The sequence below is a fragment of the Oryctolagus cuniculus genome, chromosome 2 (assembly GCF_051225735.1).
Source record: "Oryctolagus cuniculus isolate XC-2025 breed Fujian yellow rabbit chromosome 2, ASM5122573v1, whole genome shotgun sequence".
Classification (NCBI taxonomy): Eukaryota; Metazoa; Chordata; class Mammalia; order Lagomorpha; family Leporidae; genus Oryctolagus; species Oryctolagus cuniculus.
Genome location: NC_142868.1, coordinates 11,486,825 through 11,508,492, shown reverse-complemented (window position 1 = coordinate 11,508,492; position 21,668 = coordinate 11,486,825). Strand labels below are relative to the sequence as shown.

The 21,668-nt window shown below is 46.7% G+C and overlaps 1 protein-coding gene across 5 annotated transcripts in view; it reads left to right on the top strand.

The window, feature by feature from the left end:
- Positions 1–21,668, top strand: part of TAPT1 (transmembrane anterior posterior transformation 1) — a 68,498-nt gene that overhangs the window by 8,551 nt on the left and 38,279 nt on the right. For 2 of the 5 annotated variants that reach the window (XR_016229775.1, XM_051830318.3), the window contains exon 2: positions 7,611–7,741. The exons of 2 other annotated variants lie outside the window; for them this stretch is intronic. Coding sequence is in view for 1 of the 3 variants with exons in the window: in XM_051830318.3 (XP_051686278.3) it covers positions 7,611–7,741 (131 nt within the window). In the remaining 2 variants the exon portion in view is untranslated. Of the gene's footprint in view, positions 1–7,610; positions 7,742–21,668 lie in introns of those variants that run through there. One more of the 5 variants, XM_089326970.1, reaches the window with a different exon arrangement.

Below are 21,668 nucleotides of genomic sequence, written 5' to 3'. Positions count from 1 at the left end.
TAAAAACCTGAGTCCTAGTTGTACAAGAATGTGCCTCTATATTTGTATAGTAAATTTATATTTCATATTTATTGTAGCCTTAGTAAAGCTGATTAAAGTTTTATGTTGCTTAAGGAATTTGAAGCAACATAAAAGATTTTTCCTAAGTGTTGGCCAGTATTACTTTCTACATTTTTAAATGCTCAATCCTATTTTAAGAAAGATATATTTAGACATATTACTGAACATACAAATATATTTATGATTACTCATTACTTCTAATGAGTAATCACAGATGTATTTATAGTTGTAGTTAATACTTTTCATCCTAGGTTGTTATTTCTAAAATAAGCTCTCTCAGAAGATAATTCAACATACCATTTCTTCTTTTAGGGACAAAGGAGAAGCAAATAATACTACATTTTTCCTCAAGTTAAGGCAGTACATCAGAGAGCAGTTCTGTGATAGGAGATGAATATCGATTGAAAATATGCTAAAGAAATCGATCCAGATTTATGATCAGTATTTTCCTTATATTAAATCTTCACAATTGGCAAAATTTAGTTCTCATGATATAGAAGCACTTACTTATGTTCTAACTATATAGTAATGTACATAAATTTTTAAAGACATACTGAATGACATTTCTTCTTGGTAAGATCGGCATAAACTGAAATTCATTGACCTCTAAAAAAGTCATTATCCAGAAAATATGCATTTGGGGGCCGGTGCTGTGGCTCACTTGGTTAATCCTCCACCTGTGGCGCCAACATCCCATATGGGTGCCGGGTTCTAGTTCCGGTTGCTCCTCTTCCAGTCCAGCTCTCTGCTGTGGCCCGGGAGTGCACTGGAGGATGGCCCAAGTGCTTGGGCCCTGCACCCCATGGGAGACCAGGAGGAAGCACCTGGCTCCTGACTTCGGATTGGTGCAGCACCGGTCATGGTGGCCATCTGGGGACTGAACCAACGGAAGGAAGACCTTTCTCTCTATCTCTCTCTCTCACTGCCTAACTCTGTCAAATAAAAAAAAAAAAAAAGAAAAAGAAAATATGTATTTGTATTTTCTTTGGGAAAAGGAGGCTTGTGTGTATGTGTTTAAGATTTATTTATTTATTTGAAAGGTAGAGTTACAGAAAGAGAAACGGAGATCTTCATCTGCTGGTTCACTCCACAAATGGTTACAGTGCCCAGGACTGGGTCAGGCCAAAGCCAGGAGCCTGGAACTCTATGCCAGGTTGGGGCTAGGTCGTTTGCTCTCACTTCGCATGTTGGATAGGTATAGGGAAAGAGCATGCTGGGTTTGTAGTTCAAAAGTGCAGATTCTAGTCCCAGACCACTCGTAACTTTTCAGTGACTTTGACAAGGATGTCAACCTCTGTGAGCCTCAGATTCTTCCTTTGTGAAATGCAAATGCCGTTTCATGGGTTTTTTAATTCTCCTGATGATTGAGGAGTATATGAAGTAGTGCACACAAGACCTCACCGCTGCATGTCATAGAGCACAAGGATCTGAAAGGTAAGGGTAAGCAGGGCTGCTTCTCCAGGGTGGGTGAGAAGAAGGTAGAATAAAGCTTTCCAGGTATGTAACGCTGCAAGGCTTGGAGTATTTGTGTTAGCATTGCTTTAATGTACCTTTACAGAGAACGAACTCAGATCTGCTGGTTTAATTCTCCAAATGCCCACAATGGCCAGGGCTGGGCTGAGGCCAACTGGGAGCCAGGAACTCTGTCCCACTTGCCGGATCTTGATTAGTTGAGCTGTTACCACTGCTTCCCAGGGTCTGCATCGTCAGGAACTGGAGTCTTCCAGGTGTACCCAGGTAGACTAGCAGGTGTTTATCTGCTAGATTAAACACCCCCTAAGGTAGATTTTAAAACCATCCTCTGATGCCAGCATCCCATATTGGAATGCCGGTTTGAGACTTGGCTGCTCTCCTTCTGATCCAGCTTCCTGCTGATGTGCCTGGGAAAGTTGCAGAAGTTGGCCCAAGTACTTGGACCCCTGCAGCCATGTGGATGGAGTTTCTGGGACCTGCCTTTAGTCTGACGCATCCCTGACCATTGCCATTTGAGGAGTGAACTATCAAGTGGAAGATTGATTCTCTCTCTCTCTCTGTGACTCTGCCTTTCAAATAAGTAAAATAAATCTTTGGAAAAGGAAACTCACTAGGTGGTGGACATTGGGAATATGGAGATATTGTGTGCTAGAAACTTTGCATATCATGTTTGATATGCAAACATATCATACCTTGATATGTACCTGCTCTTAAAAAGTTCATGGTCTTGTAAGGGAGCTGACTGCTACCAGTGTAGTTTCATGGGAGTCCAGCTATGGTGCTGTAAGAGCATGGAGGATAGGATTCAAGTTTTCCAGAAAGAACACACTGGACTGTTTACAAAAGCACTTGAGATAATGATAGGCAAACTAGTCCAGTGGCGAAAAGCACAGCTTAACAGGAGGCTGCTTAACTTTGAATTTGGGCACTACTGCTTGCTTTCTCTTTGACCTTGGGAACGGACATAGCCTCTCTGTACCTTGGTTTCTTCGACTGCAAAATGGGCATAAAATACAAACTGCTTCATAGTTGTGAGATCTTATGTTGTTTTTGTCATTTGGTTTTTAAAACTCTCCATTGTGGAATCTAAATTGGTGTTTATACCTAAAATTCTTGAATTCCTAGAGATCAAATTCTGACACATTTTGTATTTATAATAGAGTTAAAACACTTTAATATATTTCTGTCACATGATAACTTGTTTACTGAAAATTAGTTACTTAGATTATATATTCTGTTAACTGTATTTGTCGTATAACTTTGTAACCATAGAACCAGGATTGTAGAAACAGCATCAATAAACATCATGTAACCACCAAACCAGAACTTTTAGAACTAGAGAACTTACAAAATTAATAGTAAGTAGTTTACGACATTGTGTCCTGCTTTGCAGCTTTTGTAAGCTTTTATACAAATACCCTCTTAGTCCTCAGTGACGCTGTTTGGAAGGTAAGCAGGTCACAGGTGTTATAAATCTTTAAGCTTCCGTTTCCTGGGACCGGTGCTGTGACATAGTGGGTGCCGGTGTCCCATATAGGCACAGTTCTAGTCCTGGCTGCTCCCCTTCCAATCCAGCTCTCTGCTAATGGCCTGGGAAAGCAGTGGAAGATGGCCCGAGTGTTTGAGCCCTTGCACCCATGTGGAAGACCTGGAAGAGGCTCCTGGCTCCTGGCTTCGGATCGGCCCAGCTCTGGCCATTGCAGCCATTTAGGGAGTGAACCAGCAGCTGGAAGACCTTTCTCTCTGTCTCTCCCTCTCTCTGTAACTCTACCTCTCAGATAGATAACTAAAATCTTCACACACAAAACAAAACTTCAGTTTTGTCTTCTGTGAAATTGAGAGCTGTGATTTGACCAGTGTCACAGGGTTTACGTGTGAGAGTTGGTGCTGGAATCCCCTTTTTCCGATAGCTAACCCGACACCCCATACTCTTCTTGTGGGTCATAACAAAACAGAACTGTTACTGTGGTGAAACTGGCCTCTGCTGTCTCTGGAGAAGACACCACTGTGAAGCATAATTTTCTAAATAAACAGGGATGTGGCTTTCTATGCTTTTTATTTTTAGAGATTTATTTATTTTATTTGAAAGGCAGAGTTAGAGGCAGAGGCAGAGAGAAAGAGGGGAGAGGGAGATGGAGAAGGAGGAAGAGAAGAGAGAGAGAATCTTGCATCTGCTGGTTCATTCCCCAGATGGAAATGGCTGGAGCTGTGCCAGTCCAAAGCCCGGAGCCAGGAATGTCTTCCAGATCTCCCACACAGGTGCAGGGGCCCAAGGATTCGGGCCATCTTCTACTGCTTTCCCAGGCCACAGAAGAGCTCGACCAAAAGTGGAGCAGCTGGCGGTGGCTTTACCTACTATGCCACAGCCTGGCCCCTTCCTGTACTTTTTAATTTGATTTGCTTTTTTAAATTAACTCTTACTGTGTGATAACCTGTCTCTGTATCTCTTTAACCCAGATGACACCCTGTGGGCTGCACAGGCCCTGCCTTTGCACTTACTGTGGGCAGGGAGACTCTCCCCAACCTAGAGCACAAGCACTCCGTGGCTGTGACTACATCTTGGCACCCTGTTCTTGCGAGTTGAGGTTCAGGCCCTGTCGGGTCACCCTTTCCCGGCTCCACACTGGGAGTCGAGGCTCCTGCGTCCTCCATGGCTGGCACTGAGTGAGGCACTGGTGGCTTTTCACTCTTCCCTGCTGACTCCTTCATTCTCAGAACCATGCCAGTCTTGAGTTCTCTTCTCTTTTGGAGAACCCGCTATATTCTCTTCTTTGGTCACTTCTGATCCAGGTTTTTGTTTCTTATTGATATATGTAATTTTTAAGCAGTGCCACTAACATTGAACATTTTGGTTAATTTCACTTTTTGTATTTGTGTAGATTACATGAAGCGATTCAGTGTTAAAAGAAAATGGGAAAATACCAGAAATTAATATCAGAAGGAACAAGTCACCCAGTTTGCCTTTTGCAGTTCTCCTTAGCAGTTCTGGTTGTTTTTGCCACCTGCCTCCCAAGGAGACTGTAACTGGCTACTCTGTCTTATCACATCTTTATAATTTTTTCTCATTCCACTCATCTCCCTTTCCTTATTCCACTCATTTCCCATCATCTTTTGCTTTCTGATTTTGTTTTTGTTTTTGTTCTATGTTTTGCCATGTTCTTGTCTCTGATTGTTTTCTCTTCTCTGGTCCATATATTCTTTTAGCAAGCATTTGTTGAGCACCTACTATGTGCTGGGCCCTAAGTACGCAAAGGTGAATGTGTAAAGCAGATAAGAAAATGAGCGTCATTGCTGCCGAGAAGCAAGTGCAGAGCTGTGGGAGCAGAGTGGGGGAACGGGAGGGTGCTCCTGGGAGACCTGGGGAAGTCTTCATAGAGGGTAGCATCTGAGACCAGAAGGAAACCCTTGGGCCGAGGAGCAGGGGTGGCAGGCGTGGAGATGCCTGAGAAGACAGACTTGAGCCAGGTGGTGGGGATCCTGCAGCGCCAGCACGGGGCTGAGGTGAGGGGGCCACTGCAGGGTTTCAGGGTCTCAGCTGAGCGCATCATGGATGTGAGCTTTGTGACTGCAGGTCAGGGTGGGATTGAAGGGAAGGAAGATCGCAAGAAGAGCACATAGTCCGGCTGTTGGAATAGCCAGGTGAGAAATCATGAGGACCGAACGTGGGTGGAGTAAAGGAAGAAGAAAACGTTTGTAAATGTTTCAGAGAAGGATCCATAGGGCTTGGTGAGAGGAGATTATCACCACTGACCCTGGGCTTCTAGCATAACTAGGCTGGTGATGTCCCAACTAAAGTCAGGACTGCAGGAGAGCAACAGAATTCATGGGGAAGATCCTGGGTTTGGTTTTCCGGGTGTCAAGATGTCTCTGAAATACCCAGGTGAAGTTGCCCAGGAAGCAGCTGGAATATGGCTTAGTAATCAGACACGAAGACGCAGGGACTTTAGGGTTTAGATGATGATTTTAGCTTTAGACTGTCCGAGGAGAGTGCACCCAGGAAACAAATGTTGACCAAAGACACATCGGAGAATACCAGTGTTAAAGGAAGGCTGATGTTTTTCTGTAACTAGCATTTTGTTAGATGTAGTGGATAGAGTACCAAACGTGGTAATGCATGGGGGTCATGTAGAGGAGGGGACGGCACCAAAGAGAGTTAGGTCAGAGAAGGTGGCCATTCAAGAGAGAAGTGCCGCGGTTGGTGGTCAAGGTTTGGGCTGACAGGGAGAGATGACGGGGAAGCCGCAGGGGCAGCTGCCACTCAAAGATGATAATGAAGTGACCGTTAGTTCCAGACTGGGAGTTCACCGGGTCAGTGGGAAGTTGTGTACTGGGAAGCTTCCTCTTTCCTGAATGTCCTGTTGCATCTCAGTTTCTACATGAAACAGCTGATGCTTGTGGACGCTGACCAGTCAGAGTACACCTTGCTTTCTAGTTGGAAGCTGAGAGCATGAGCCCAGATTCTGAAGCTTCACTGATCTTGGAGGTTCTTGTTCACAGCTCACAGGCTTGCTTTTCTCCTCCTCAAAGCGTGGATCTTGTTCTTTGTCTAGCCAGTCTAGAACGTTTCAGGAGATAAACCGAGAGTTTTGCTCTACCTGGATTTGGTTATACGGAGGCCCTCAGATCGGAACTTCTGTTAACAGACGCAGTGGAGGTCACAGCTTGTGTTCCTTTCACGCACAGGACTGCAGCTGTCAGTGTGCTGAACGGCAAAGGGAAGGGTGACGCCAGTGCGCTTGCTGCTTCCACCTGCTGCGCTGGGGCTGGCGGGAGTCTGCTTTCCCTGCTGTTCCGACCCCAGCTATCTCAGTGTGTCACTGACCCTCCAAACGGATTATGAATCTGGTATCGAAAGCTGTGTGTGTATGTGTGTGTGTATGCGCGCGCGCGCATAATGTAAAGCCTAGACAAAAGCAAACAAGCCAGTTTTGACATGATGCTTAAAGAACGAGGGCTGTGCGCTGTGCCAGTGCTGGAAGAAGGAAGCGGATTTAGACGCATGGTTAAGTCTGCTTGTAAGTCTTCCAAGGGCTTTTGAAGAGTATTTTTGCTGAAAACTCTTTCCCCTGTATGCAGGCTTCAGATCCTAGCGCTCGCAGAAGACACCACCCCTAAGTAGATGGACACAAGTGAGTCAGCCTTCCCTCTCTGTTAACTCCTGGAAGGGGACTTCAATACCACCTTTACCACCTTTGGTAGAGAGCTCACACGGCCAGCTCAGGGCCAGCAAAACAATTCTAAACCTTTGGAATCCTGAGTTCTGCGAGAGTTTGGCCCCAGGACAAACATAGGGAGGTGCAGTACAGAGTGCTGAGGGGTCCCTGGGCAGGTGATAGCTCTCATCAGGCAGGCTGACCTGTGAGAAGGGTTGGGAACAAGCCTCCGCAGACTGGCTTCTCCCTGCGGTGGAAGGGGGCATGTTTAGCCTCCTTTGGCCTTGCTCTCCTCATCTGAGGAAGACAGCTGTGGGCAAACTTGCTTCCAAGGAGCAAAGGGGCTGCAGGCGGATGGAAGGATCCAAGGAGCAAGGCTTTCGAGCTCTTGCAGAGAGGTCTGTTGGCACCGCGGTCGTGACTCGTGACCCTGGGAGCCTTCACACGCGCAGTGGCACTGTGGAGACGCTCCTGCAGCACCTCTTGGGCTGAGCCCAAAAAAAACGCAGCTGCACCACCCTGCCCTGGCCTCCCAGCAACGCCTGCGAGGTGCTTCGGCCCCCTTTCAACCGTCACGTGCATCGAACACATTCAGGACAGCTCCTCTCTTCTCCGTCCTCATCAGTCCAGGCCCTGGGTCACTGTAAGACCCAGGAACGGGCTCTCAAAGACTTTTCTCACCACTCTGACTCTTGCGGCTGTTCCCTTCCACATCCCTGCGCGTTTTTAGTTTGTGTCCCTCAAAGCCACACAGTGTTGGCCGCCCGTTGGTGAGAAGCTGTTCTGTTCCAGCCGCAGGATCATAGATTGCTTTGTTTTGTTCCCTTTTTGTTTTATGTGGGTTTTACCTACAGCCCCAGCTAGCATGTGAGTTCCTTGATAAATACTGTTCTTTTTGTTTTGTGTCGTTTTCTTTTTCTGTAGAACTTTCATTGTTGAGGTTCCTCAGTGCTGAACTAACAAGAGGGTACTTCCTTGAACATAATGAGGCCAAGTACACAGAACGAAGAGAAAGAGTGTACACTTGCATGCGAATACCGAGAGAATTGGAAAAGGTACTATTTTTTTTTTCATTATCAGACATCATTTTGAAAGTTGTGTCAGTGTTAATTATGAAAAAAAAACACATGGTGAGTTGAGTTTTTGAAATACTGGAAATAGTGTGATAAGTGATTAAATGTATTGAAGGAGTAGGAAATCCCTTAAGTGAAGAGGCTTTAAGAAATTACATACTCAGTGTAAGAACTCGTGTGAGTATGTGTGCAGGTTTTATAAAGATGTTAGCTTTACTGCTTTTGTTTCCCTGTGCGCCACATGCCCGTAACTTCTTCCCAGGAAGTGAGCTCTGCTTTTGTGTTCTTTCAGTTCTCTTCAGCTGTGTTTCCCTCGAAGCATGATAAATGATTTCATTTCGCCCTTTTTTGAAGGTTGCAGTTTCTCAGAAAGCCCACATATTTAAAAACATAAATGACATCCTCTCAAAGAAAAAGGTGATTTCTTTAGCTCTCATCATAGAAAGCGTCACGTTATAGATGAGCACCGTGTATGACAGCAGCACCAACTCTTTGCAGACCTCGTTCTCTTGACTGTGTCTCAGCTCTCAAAACCAAGCCTGGCAGGCCGTGGCTGTCGGGACGGTCTGCTTGGTTTGCTCTCTCAGTGCACCATAACCGGGGGTGTGGAGAGCCGTGAGAAGGCAGGATCTGTTGGCTTGCCTGTGGTCTTCTGTTTCTGATCACGCATCCATCAGTTGGGTAGCAGCGGAGCCACGTGGCAGTTTCGGAGCTGTTGCTTTACGTCGGTCCTGATGGAGTGTGGCTGGCTGGAATCGTGGGAGCTCTGTATGAGGGTGAGCTCTGAAAACCTGGGCAACCCGCCGTGCTGGGAAACAGGACAGGTGGCCAATGGTTGATTGTCTTCGATGAGAAGCATCAAGTGTACTCCGTAATTCTTGCTGCCTTGCTAGGAGGACTGGTGTCCCCAGGACGACTGTGTTCCTGCAGCTCTCCTGCCCTGGGGGGGACAACGGCTCTATTTTATACATCAGGATTTACCTAAGAGTTTGTTTGAGATGGGGGTGGTTTTTCTGCTTGCAAAAAAAAAAAAATACGATAAAACCAACTCTTGGGTCTTAAGAACCTTCTAGGTTGCTTCTCAGAGCTCCCTGTCTCCTCACAGTGATACGCGTAAGGACTTAGGGCAGAGGCAATTAGCGGGGCTGTGTTTGTTACAGAGTAGGGCAGAGCCAAAATGTGCAGCTTTTGCCTCTGGCCTGAGCCTCCACCCTGTCTGAGCCCTTCTAGACTCCCGTTTTCCCTGGCAGAGGACGGGGATTCACCTGCAACCCACAGCCAGATGGTATGAGCGTGACCGGGGGCTGCTTCAGAGTAGGGCGCTGCCTGCCTGACACCCCCGCCCCCGGCCTGCGCTGGGCAAAGCTGAGGAGCAGTGGCACCACCCACTGGAAGTCCTTTTAGCTCATCAGGGGCGGGTTTGGTGAACGCAGCCTGTGCTGTAGGTTGACAGCGGCTTTCAGATGACAGGCAGCCTTGCTGGGGAGCAGCCTTACCAAGCTCGTCAGCCTCGCTTGTTTGTTGTTGTGAGTATAAATTGTCTTCTGGGGAAAATGCCCACAGATGTTAAGAAGACTGAAGTGGGAACCAGTGTTTTAAAACTGGTCCACGGCAAGACCACTGATGGGTCAAATAATCCAAACAGTAAGTTCCCATCAGGATAGAAGAGCATCAAGGGGCGTTGCCTGCATTAGCAGTAAACAGTGTTCCGGGAAACTTTGGTTCCATTCATATGAATGTAAAATGGGTGATGTCAGAAAAGTTGAATTCACACTGTTTTCCATGAAACAGGCTGTTGGCCATAAGCCTATTTAGGAAATGTTGATTTAGTCTCTTAGATCAATGCTTCAAGAAGCAGTATAGCTTAAATGGACAAAAGGATGTCTTATTTTTCAGTTTAGAGTGCTTTCTTCTTAACTTCTAAGACCAAGTGAAACAGAGAAAAGCAGAGTTGGGTTTTGGGTTAACGCCAGGTATAAATATCTCATAACAGCAAGAATTTACTCTGGTATCTTTAAGGCCTTTACTCTATACATGTGTGGTTTCACGTAAAGTTTTTTTTTTTTGTTTTTTTTTTTGTTTTGTTTTTTTTTTTTTTAGATTTATTTGTTTATTTGAAAGTGAGTTAAAGAGAAGGGGAGGCAGAGAGAGAATCTTGTATCTGTTGGTTCATTCCCCAAATGGCCGCAACAACCAGAGCTGGGCCTATCCAGAGCCAGGAGCCAGAAGCTTCTTCTGAGTCTCCCATGCAGGAGCAGGACCCAAGCTCTTGGCCATCTTCCACTGCTTTCCCAGGCCATAGCCGAGAGCTGGATTGGAAGTGGAGTGTTGAATGGATGCCTGGCTTTGAATCTGAGCCATCTCATCTTCTCATCTGTATCCTAATTGCCTGCTAAAGCCTCTTCAAGTGTTTTTAAGTCTTTAATAGGGGAGGGGGTTTTGGAAGGTTCTGGTCTGGGTTGTGCTGCAGTGACTGCCTCTCTCACCCATGCGCCGTGCCCAGCAGGGCTGAGGAGAAGCCCGATTCCCGGCTTTCTCTCACAGCATACTTCTCACCTTCCTGCTCTGCTCGCCATTAAACAGGACTTCCTTGACTCCCAGCCTGCTTGGGCTGCCGACTGCAATCAGAAAGAGCCTCTAGGGAAAGCTGTTTTTGTGCCGTCTGCCTGCTTCTTTAGCCAGGCTTTCATGGAATAACACTTAGCTCTTTCGTGCTGGTGCAGAGCTAACGCACCCTGTCATTTTCTGCCCTCTGGAGTCTGGCCTCAGAGCACTGACGGAGCCTATGATTAGGGCACAGGCTGTCGGGGAACTCTGGGCGGGGGTCACTGCCTTCCTAGAGAGGAGCTTCCTGGGCAGACATTTCCCACTGCACGCCCTGTTATAACTCGGCCAGTTATGTCCCACCACCGTGTCCATTTTCTGTGTGAATACTGAAACAGCATGTGTCAGATGAGATCTGGGGGCTACGCACCGACCTGAGCACTTTAAATGTGTTCCTATTTAATCCCCTCAACCACCTCTGAGATACATGGCTTGTTAAGGTTCCATTTCTCGCACCTTGCGTTTTGTGGCAGGCCTGTGTGGACTTGGGGACAGATCTCACCGTTAGCCCCTGTGGTGTTGGGAGCATGAGCTAGCATTTGTGCAGCATGGCGACCCCATGGAACACTGCAGCATCATTTATTATTATTATTATTATTATTTATTTGAGAGGTAGAGTCAGACAGTGAGGGGGAGAAACAGACAGAAAGCTCTTCCGTCTGTTGGTTCACTCCCCAGATGGCCACAACAGCTGGAGCTGTGGCGATCTGAAGCCAGGATCCAGGTGCTTCTTCTGGGTCTCCCATGTGGGTGCAGGGGCCCAGGGACTTGGGCCATCTTCTACTGCTTTCCCAGGCCACAGCAGAGAGCTGGATTGGAAGAGGAGCAGCCGGGACTAGAACCGGCACCCATATGGGATGCCGGCACTGCAGGTGGAGGATTAACCTGCTGCGCCACAGCGCCAGCCCCAATGCTGCAGCATCTGCAAAGACACAGTTGTCTTATGTCCAGGGACTCCTTTTTTTAATCCGTATAAATTGCCAGCTGCAGCAAATTGGAAAGGACTGCTCATCATAGTGTTTTCTAAAATTCCTTCATAAATGTAAATGCTAATGAAGAGAGAAAAGACCACTAACTCACTTATTTGCTAATTTGCTCCATCTGTGTTTTGAGCACTCAGTATATTCCAGGCACTTCTGTAGTGTGAGAGTACAGAGGTTAGCTTAATTACGATTCAGATCTTAGCTAATAAGAGATATCAGATGCATAAGTAATTGTAATAGAACATACAAAGTGATAAGGACCATTAAATAGTGTCAATAAAATGAATCTAGAGGGGCTGACGCTGTGGCACAGTGAGTTAAAGCCCCAGCCCAAAGAGCTGACATCCCATATGGGCGTCAGTTCTAGTCCCGGCTGCTCCTCTTCTGATCCAGCTCTGCTAATGGCCTGGGAAAGCAGTAGAAGATGGCCCAAATCCTTAGGCCCCTGCACCGGTATGGGAGACCTAGAAGAAGCTCCTGGCTCCGGATCTGCTCAGCTCTAGCTCTTGTGGCCATTTGGGGAGTGAACCAGTGGAAGGAAGACCTCTCTCTGTGTCTCTACCTCTCTCTGTAACTCTTTCAAATAAATAAAAATAAGTCTTTTAAAAAAATGAGTTTAGAAAGGGAAAAGTTTGCGTGGAAGACAGGCCTGAGGAAGAGGACCAGGAAAGGGCTGGTGAAGAGAATGAGAGATTCTGTTCAGTCACTGCCAGTGTGTGCATGTACCCAGGGTGCAGTGGGTGTGCTCAGAGATCCAGAGGTGGGAAATTGTTAGGTATGGACAAGAAAACACCTGTACCCTATGGAAAGAAAGACTGGGCCCAGGTCATGTTGAAGAGTTTAGGATCTAGGCTTTGAGAGGAGAGTCTTAAGGATGAATTTGTTAGGAGTGCCTTTAGCTGTTTGTTGCAGAAAACCTAGCTAATCGTGGATTAAACAGATAGGAAGTTTTTTATTTATTTATTTTTTTTTTAAGGCAAATCTAGAGGAAGGAGGTCTTGGTTGTTCTGTAAATGAATGAAGCCAGCATGTACCAGGCCCCTTAGCTTTCTGTTTTTCCGTCCTTGGAAAATTGGCTTTTGGTTCTCTTGCCTGCTGCCTTTTAATAGATGACAGCTGCAGTCTCAGGCCTGCTGCCTACATTCTGATTGGAAGGAAGGGAAGGAAGTGGGCTGGGCAGTGCCACCTTTCTGTCCCTTTTACAAGGAATCGACAGCTTTCCCAGAATACTTCCCATTTCTGTCTTTATTGGCTGCACTGGGTTACATCTGTCCCCAGCTGCAAGTGGGACCAGGACAGGATGGTGCAGAGTGTTCTTTTTCTTTCTTTTTTTTAAAGATTTTATTTATTTATTTGAAAGTCAGAGAGAGAATCTTGATCTGCTGATTTACTCCCCAGTTGGCTGCAGTGGCCAGGATTAGGCCAGGCTGAAGCCAGGAGTTTCATGTGGGTCCCCCACGTAGGTGGCAGGAGCCCAAACACTTGGGCCATCTTCCACTGCTTTTCCCAGGCCAATAACAAGGAGTTGGAGCAGTCGAGCCTGAAGCAGCTAAGATGTGAATCAGCACCCATCTGGGATGCCTGCATTGCGGTGGTGGCTTTTCCCATTATGTTTACATGCTTTTGTAACTTACAGCTAATAAATACATTTTTCTAAAAATTGAATTCAACCAGTTGGTCTTAAATAAAACTGAAGAGTGCAGCAAATTTTTATGTCTTTTTTTTAAAGATTGATTTATTTGTTTGAAAGAGTTACAGAGAGATAAGGAGAGACAGAGAGAAAAAGATTTTCCGTCTGCTGGTTCACTCCCGAGCTGGCTGCAATGGTTAGCTGAGCTAGGCCTAAGCCAGGAGCTTCATTTGAGTCTCCCACGTGAGTGGCAGGGCCCAAGCACTGGGCAATCTGCTGCTGCTTTTCCCAGGCCATTGGTACCTGGGAGCTAGTTTGGAAGGGGAGCAGCTGGAACACAAATTGCTGTCCATATGGGATGCCAGTGTCATAGGCTGCTACTTCACCTGTTAACGCCACAGTGCTGTTCCCACAAATCTTTTTTTTTTTTTTTTTTTTTTTTTGGTAAAAATCTATTTACTGGGGCTGGTGCTGTGGTGCAATAGATGAATTCTCCGCCTATGGCACCACATCCCGTATGAGTGCCAGTTCTAGTCCTGGCTGCTCCTCTTCCAATCCAGCTCTTTGATATGACCTAGGAAAGCAGTAGAGGATGGCCCAAGCGCTTGGGCCCCTGTACCCGCGTGGGAGACCCAGAAGAAGCTCCTGGCTCCTGGCTTCGGATTGATGCAGCTCCATGCATTGAAGTCATTTGAGGAGTGAACCAGTGGATGGAAGACCTTTCTCTCTGTCTCTCCCTCTCACTGTCTGTAACTCTACTCTACCTTTGAAAGAGTTACAGAAAGGCAGAGGCAGAGAGAGGTCTTCCATCTATTGGTTCACTCCCCAGATGGCTGCACCAGCCAGAGCTGGGCCAATCTAAAGCCGGGAGCTTCTTCCAGGTTTCCCACACCGGTGTAGGGGCCCAAGGACTTGGACCATCTTTTACTGCTTTCCCAGGCCATAGCAGAGAGCTGGATCAGAACTGGAGCAGCTGGAATTCAAACTGGTACCCATATGGGATGCAGGCACTGCAGGTGGTGGCTTTAACCTGTCACACCACAGTGCCGGCCCCCATCTTTTTTGTTTTGTTTTGTTTTGTTTTGTAAGATTTATTTTATTTATTTGAAATGTAGAGTTAGAAAGAGAGCAAGTAGTATCTTCCATCTGCTGGTTCACTCTCCCAAATGGCCGCAACAGCGGGAGCCTGGAACTCCATCCCAGTCTCCCATGTGGGAACTCAAGTACTTAAGCCACCAGTCACTGCCTTCCAGGTGTATCAGGAGCCAGCTGATTGGAAGCAGAGTACCTGGGACTCCAACCAGCATTCCAGTATGGGAGGTAGGTGTCCCGAACAATGACCTAACCTGCTGCACCAGCCTCCCTGATCTATCAAAAGATAGTTTGAAAACTTGGCACTGTGAGGCTGTGCATGTCTTTTTTCATCAGTAGCTTGTTTCTGTCATGTGAGCCTTGGAAACAGCTTACATTTCTCTCCTGCATCCCTGCATTGTCCTTGTCAACCTTTGTAACATTGCAAGTCTGTGCCTCAGAGTGTCTTTCTTAGCTGTCCTCGGCCCACCGTCCACTGGAACATGCAGATCGCACTGGCAGTCACAGGTCTGAGCCTGCAGCAGTCCCTTTTATCCACTGCAGCAGCTGCTGGGGCCCGTGTCCTTGAGTGACACCCACCCTGCCAGGAGCCCCAGGGCACACCCACCCGTCCATCATTCCAGCTTCTTGGCAGGAGCCGCACAGCCGTGTGGGTATCGTGCAGAACATCGAGTGATAGTGGCTGCTTCAGGGGCTGTTGTGAGGGTGAAGTAAGTTCCAGGGAGTCGAGTGCGTGGAAGATAGCGGTATTCCCTAGGGGTTGGAAAGGAGAGACGCAGGAAGAGCTCAAGGTCCTTCCGTGTTTGTAGTCTTTCCCCAGATGAAATCATCAGAGGATTTTTTTATTTACTTTTATGAATATCCCTTGTGGTAAATGTATGTCAGGTGTAGAATGTAATTATTATGGAGCCATTTGTCAAAATTGCTTTGTTTTCCCTGGTGATCTATGTGACAGAACTTTGTCTATCGTGAAAGAACCTGGCTCATGGTAGTCCCTTTTTTGGCCATTTCCTGGAGTGTAGACTCTCTGGGGGCATGAATTTTTGGATTCAGGTGAATAAAAATGATTTTATATGGCATGATCTTGAATCTACAGTAACTGTTTTCAGTCCTTTGTAGACTTTCTTATTGATAGCCAACCCCCCTTGCAATTCTGACAGTGGGTCCCTGCATGTGGCTTTGTGGAGAACTTCTGGACCAGGATAAAAACCTGAGCTCTGTGGCAGTAAACTGAAAGCTCATGTTGTCCCTCTTACATGATGGTGGTCTCCTAGCCTCCCAGTGCACCTGTGCGTGCTCTCGGCTTCTCTTCCTCTTCCCTGTGCCTGGCAAAATCGCATGTGCATGTTGTCTCCTGGAGGAGATCTTTGTTGACTCTTGCTGCACACACACACACACCTCTTCACCAGCGTGTGCTGAGCACCTCCTTTGTCTAATACTCGCTGCATTGAGTGTGCGCAGCTCACGGGGCTGTGGGTTCCTTGGGATAGGATAGGAGGGCTTTTTCCTAATGGGCCTTGATTCCCCCAGTGTCACACTGAGCAAGATCTGGCTTGCTCTTGCTCTTGCAGGAGTACACCTGCAGCTCTGTGGAAGGGGAGCTCTGGGTTCTCCACTGCCGACACGTGATCCCCAACAAGCACGGGTATTTGGTGGTGGTGGAGGAGACAGCATTCAGCGCTCGAGCAGACAGTGTGTGCAGTCCAGAGGCCTGCATCTCCAGGCTCTGACTGCTTTTCATTTTAGCTACAATGTGTATTTATTTTGAAATTTCCAGTGGCATTTAAGAAGGTCGAAGGTTTTTGTCAAAAAAGAAACGGGTTTTTTAAAAAATATTAAGAAACACTGTTGCGTGCCCCAGAGAGACCCTGAAATTTTCATATATTTCTTTTAATGCATTTTTCAAATGGATAAGAGCAATGGCAATAGATAAATGATAAGATAAATGTAGTCAAAAGCAAATGGTAGTGGCTAGCACTGTGGCTTAGTAGGTTAGGCCTCTGCCTGCAGTGCTAGCATCCCATGTGGGCACCAGTTTGAGTCCTGGCTGCTCCACTTCTGATCCAGCTCCCTGATGATGGCCTGGGAAAGCAGTAGAAGATGGCCCAAGTGCTTGGGCCCCTGTACCCACGTAGGAGACCTGGAAGAAGCTCCTGGCTTTGGATTGTCCCAGCTCCGGATGTTGCAGCCATTTAGATGAGTGACCCAGCAGATGGAAGACCTCTCTCCCTTTGTCTCTTTGTAACTCTGCCTCTCAAATAAATAACTAAATCTTTTTTTAAGAAAAAAAGCAAACTGTATATTTTCTTTTATTTTTAATTAATTTATTTATTTGAAAGACAGAGTTACAGAGAGAGGTAGAGACAGAGAGAGAAGTCTTCCATCTGCTATTTCACTCCCCAGATGGCTACAATGGCCAGAGCTGAGCCAATCCGAAGTCAGGAGCCAGGAGCTTCTTCTGGGTCTCCCATGCGGGTGCAGGGGCCCAAGGAATTGGGCCATCTTCTACTGTTTTCACAGGCCATAGCAGAGAGCTGGATTGGAAGAGGAGCAGGCGAGACTAGAACTGGCACCCATGTGGGATGCCGGCATTTCAGGCCAGGTGTTAACCCACTGCGCCACAGCGCCGGCCCCAGATTTTCATAACTAGATAATGTTGATGTACAAGGTCACAGCATCATTTCCATTTTGTAATTTTCTTAACACTGAAGTTCAATTTGTGAAAAGCTGATGTTAAAAACTTTTAAAAAACATCTCTAACAGCAAATCCAGTGGTGAGACTGAGAGTGGAGGGCTGAGTGACAGGTGTCATTAGTGGAAATAGTGCTGGGGTTTTCTGCAGACTGTAGCCCTGGCCCTGGCCCTGCCCCTGCCCCTGAGCTGGGAACATGAGTGAGCCGCTAAGTCGCACTGGGACGCAGGGCTGGTGCTGCTTGCCTACCAGAGAGAAGGTGAAGATGGATGAGGCCAGGCGTGCAGGCCCCACACAGGGCAGCTGGCCAGTTCTGCCTACATCACCCAAGCCTGTGGAAGGCTTCTCAGACCCTCCGGACACAGTCCAAGAGGACCAAGAGGCTGATGAACATTTCTGTTCTTTGTTTTCATCTGGAGTTAATATTCTGAAGAGGAATTGAGAGAACTGTTCCGTTAACTAAACAGAAGATTAATTATGTTTTTCATGTGCATTTTGATAAAATCTCTGATCTGAGAATAAATTTTTAGAGAATATTTTTTAAATTGAATATCTGGAATTTGTAACTCAGTGTGTGTAATTCATTTGTTGGGAAGATCTGTCCAGGGTGCTCTTCACATGCCCTCCTCTCCCCCTGGCCAGTTTGGTCTTCACTGCCTGTGGCAGCCGCCCAGGAAGGGGGCAGAACTTCAACCTGGCTCCCTGTCCAGGGACCTGACTCTCAGACTGGGACTTACCACCTGCGGGTGGGTCATTGCAGCGTTGGCGGGAAGATTTCGGCCTGTGTTTCATAGAGTATAGGTGTTATTTTTGCAGTTTTTCTTTGTGTCTTTGAGTGTGCCTACACGTCTGTGTGGTGACTACAGTAGAAACAGACTGAGGTCTGAATCCTCATCCTTGGCAGGCAGCCCCTGTGCAAAGCTTAGACCTCCTTAAAGCAGTGGATGCACCTTTTGTGCAGCTGTCACAGTCTCTGCCTCCCCAAGTGCCTGATGAAGGGAGAGCTGGGGAGCAAATCACTGAATGGGCTGGGCCTCGTGTGGTGTCACGTCCAGCCCTGGGAAAGTGCATCTGCCCCAGAATGGCCAAGAGGTAGCCCCCCAGAACTGCAGCGGGTGAGTTCTCATTGAAGTGTGTTCACTGTGTTCGGGTTCTTTGCCTTTTTGTGGTTTTCTGCTTGCTGTTTTGTATGTGTGCCAGTCCAAGGAGATGACTTAGTCATTGTAAGGCCTTCCCAGTGGAAGTGAGAGACAGCTAGTTAAGATGCCACAGTCTATAAACCAGGTAAGGCAAATGGGTATGACTTCAGAGGCAGCACCAGCGGATGGGGCAGGAATGGGGCTGCGGAAGACAGCGTGACAAGGATCTGAGTCACAAGGTATGTGGCCGTCAGCTAACGGGACAGTGTCACTGCTACTGAAAGAGGCGTATTTCAGAATCACTGGGCCGCTTTCATTTTAGCCACAACGTTGTATTTGAAATTTCAGATGACATTTAGAGGAAGGCAGGAGATTTCTGTGTTTCTCAGAAAGGAAACGGTGGCATATACACAGTACTGATTTCATGACTTTTAGTCACACCTTGTGTGTGTATGGAGCAACTTTTGCTAGCCGTTACTTAGAATGCCGGGATACTTTATGGTTATTTGGTCCAAATAAAAAGGAAATAGTATTAATCTGTTTTGTCACATGCCATACAAATTAACAGAGGGTGTGTAAGTATAGGTTATTTTCATTAATAATAGGTACTCAAAGATTTTTATTCTCACTGATATGTTTTCAAAGCCAGTAGCAAATCTAAATATGTGAAAATTTTATGACTTTTGTAAGTTTGAGTCATTGAATGCCTGTTATTACGATACTAGGCAAATTGGCAAGACCAGCTGGTGGGAAGAAAACTGCCTTAACCCCTGTGCTTGTACAAACAGTGAGCAAGAGCTTTTAGCTTTGCTGAGACTTCTTCCAAGGGAAAATGTAGGGCCTGGGGTCAGACAGAGCAGGGTCTGAAGACAGTTCTTGCTCTGACCCATGTCCTGGGGCAAGCGTTCAGCTGTGGTTTCCTGGTGTGTCAAGCAGGGTGATAAGTAGTGCAGAGACTTGTGAAGCAGATTCGGTAGTAAGCACCTCGCTTCATGTCTGGGACGCCGCAGGCAAAGGGCACGACCTGTGCACAGTCCTCCAGGGTACTGCTCACCATGGAAATTAAATGAGGGGCAGGTACGTGCACTGTCCTGTCTGATCCAGTCTGAAAATCTGAAATCCAGAAGAGTCTAAACTCCAACGCTGTTTGAGTGCCAGATGCTGCCACAAGTAGGAAATTATAAAAAATATTGTATAAATTACCCTCAGGCTGTGTATATAAGGTATATATGAAACAAATATATTTTGTTTTTAAACTTGGGTTCTGTCCCAAAACATGTCACCATGTATATACAGATATTCCAAAATCCAAAAAAATCTGAAATCCAAAACACCTGTGGTTCCAGTATTTCAGATAAGGGACTGAAATGTAACACAGATTCCTGTAAGTCAGAGGAACGGAACTTCGTATCTTTTGTGCTAAGAGAAAGTTCTAGTTCTCATTGTCACTTTGCAGCTCTGAAGTCCTGCTCAAGCTTTGACCTTCTGGAAAACATCCCTGCTGTGCCCTGCCCCTCTCTGTCCAGCCCATGCGCTCTGTGTGGCCAAAGCACTCATCGCAGAGATGGGCAGCGCCTCCTGCCTGATCCCTGCTCACTCTGCCCTGCTCTGTGACCTGTGAATAAGCTCACGGAGGACAGGAACCACACCCAGTGTCCTGTTTGTCTTGGTGGCCGCTGGGCTGAGCATGTTTCTTGGCCCGTATTGGTAGCTTCATAGGTGCTGGCTGAGTGAGTAGTGCCTTAATCCCCAGTGTAAGCTCGTGAGAAAGACCGTCACACACTGCTGCCTAGCTCCCATGTCCTTATACGTGCACCAGCACTGCCAGGTCCGCCTGATTCTATCCTCGGTTCTCAGCCAGCCATCCACCAGCAGTGGAAAAGGCCTGTGAGTGACAGAGCCATGAGTAAGGACCATTAATCGAGGTGGAGCTGGCTCTGTATTCAACCACACTCCTTTGTTTATAAAACAAAAAAACAGGTGCAAAACCGAGACCAACTGACAGTAGAAACAGGATAACTGACTCTGACTGTAGTGGAGAGAAGACTTTAAGTTACACACTGGAGCCCATGTTATGGCATAACACAAAAAGCCACCTCTTAGGCCGGCGCCGCGGCTCACTAGGCTAATCCTCCCTCCGCCTGTGGTGCGGGCACACCTGGTTCTAGTCCAGGTCAGGACGCCAGATTCTGTCCCGGTTGCTCCTCTTCCAGTCCAGCTCTCTGCTGTGGCCCGGGAGTGCAGTGGAGGATGACCCAAGTCCATGGGCCCTGCACCGAATGAGAGATCAGGAGAAGCACCTGGCTCCTGGCTTTGGATCAGTGCGGTGCGCCAGCCGCAGCGCGCTGGCGCAGCAGCCATTGGGGGGTGAACCAACAGAATAGGAAGACCTTTCTCCCTGTCTCTCTCTTGCTCGCTGTGCACTCAGCCTGTCAAAAAAAAAAAAAAAAAAAGCCACATCTTGTGAAGCCAGCATCCCATATGGGTACTGGTTCGAGACCTGACTGCTCTACTACTGATCTAGCTCCTTGCTAATGTGCCTGGAAAAACAGCAGAGGACAGCCCAAGTGCTTAGCCCCTGCACCCACATAAGAGACCTAGAAGAAGCTCCAAGCTCCTGACTCCTGGCTTCAGCCTGGCCCAGCACCAGCCATTTGGGGAGTGAACCAGTAGATAGAAGGTCTGTCTCTCACTCCCCCCACCAACTCTGCCTTTTAAATAAATATATTTTTAAAAAATAAGAAAGTTATGTATTGTCTGTAGTATATGACTTAGTAATTTACATTACATACTCATTCATGATGGGTCTTAATTGTTGAAAACAAAGCAGACTACAAGGTTCTGTATATTTGAAATAAGAATTGTGGCATATACACGCTCACTTGGACTTACCCCTAATGGTAGAGCTAGAAACATGCTAAGGGAATCCAAATCCCATTAAGTTGGCATGTACCAATGCCATCTTAGTAGTTAAACCAATCAGTTTAAGTTCATAATTGATCATAAAGATAGGATTAAGTGTCAAATGGATCACATAAATAAGACGAGTGTCTGCTAATAATAATTGATAGAATTAAAAAAGAGAGAACAACCCAACGTGGCAAGTGGGATATACAGCAGACTCATAGAATGGTAAATGCCCTAAACAGCACTCTGGCCTCAGAATCAGCCCTTAAGTCATTCTGGTCTGGCTAAAAAGCCCATGAGAGTTTCTCAGGCCTGGAAAGCATGTGGCAGAAAATTACCTAAATGAAAGATCTCTGGGAATGAGATCCCAGAGAAAGAATGGGCCATCAAAGTAGGAGGTTACCTTTCTCTGAATGGAGGAGAGAACTTCCACTTTGGTTATGGCCTTGTCTAAATAAGGAAAGAGTTTGTGAACTCAAGAGGCTTCCATAGCCTTGGCAGCTCATGACAAGAGCCTCGAGTGATTACTGACATCATAAATAAGAGTGTCAATTGTTAAATCAACAACAGGAGTCACGTGCACTTACTCATCTCTGTCCTTAATGTGTTGTACTATGCGAATTAACGGTAAAACTAGTGTTCAAACAGTACTTTATACTTTGTGTGTCTGTGTGGGTGCAATTTGTTCAAATCTTTACTTAGTATATACTAAGTTGATCTTCTGTATATAAAGATAATTGAAAATGAATCTTAATGAAGAGTGGGATGGGAGAGGGAGCAGGAGGTGGGACGGTTTGTGGGTGGGAGGAAGGTTATTGGAGGAAAACTGCTATAATCCAAAAGTTGCACTTTCAAAATTTAT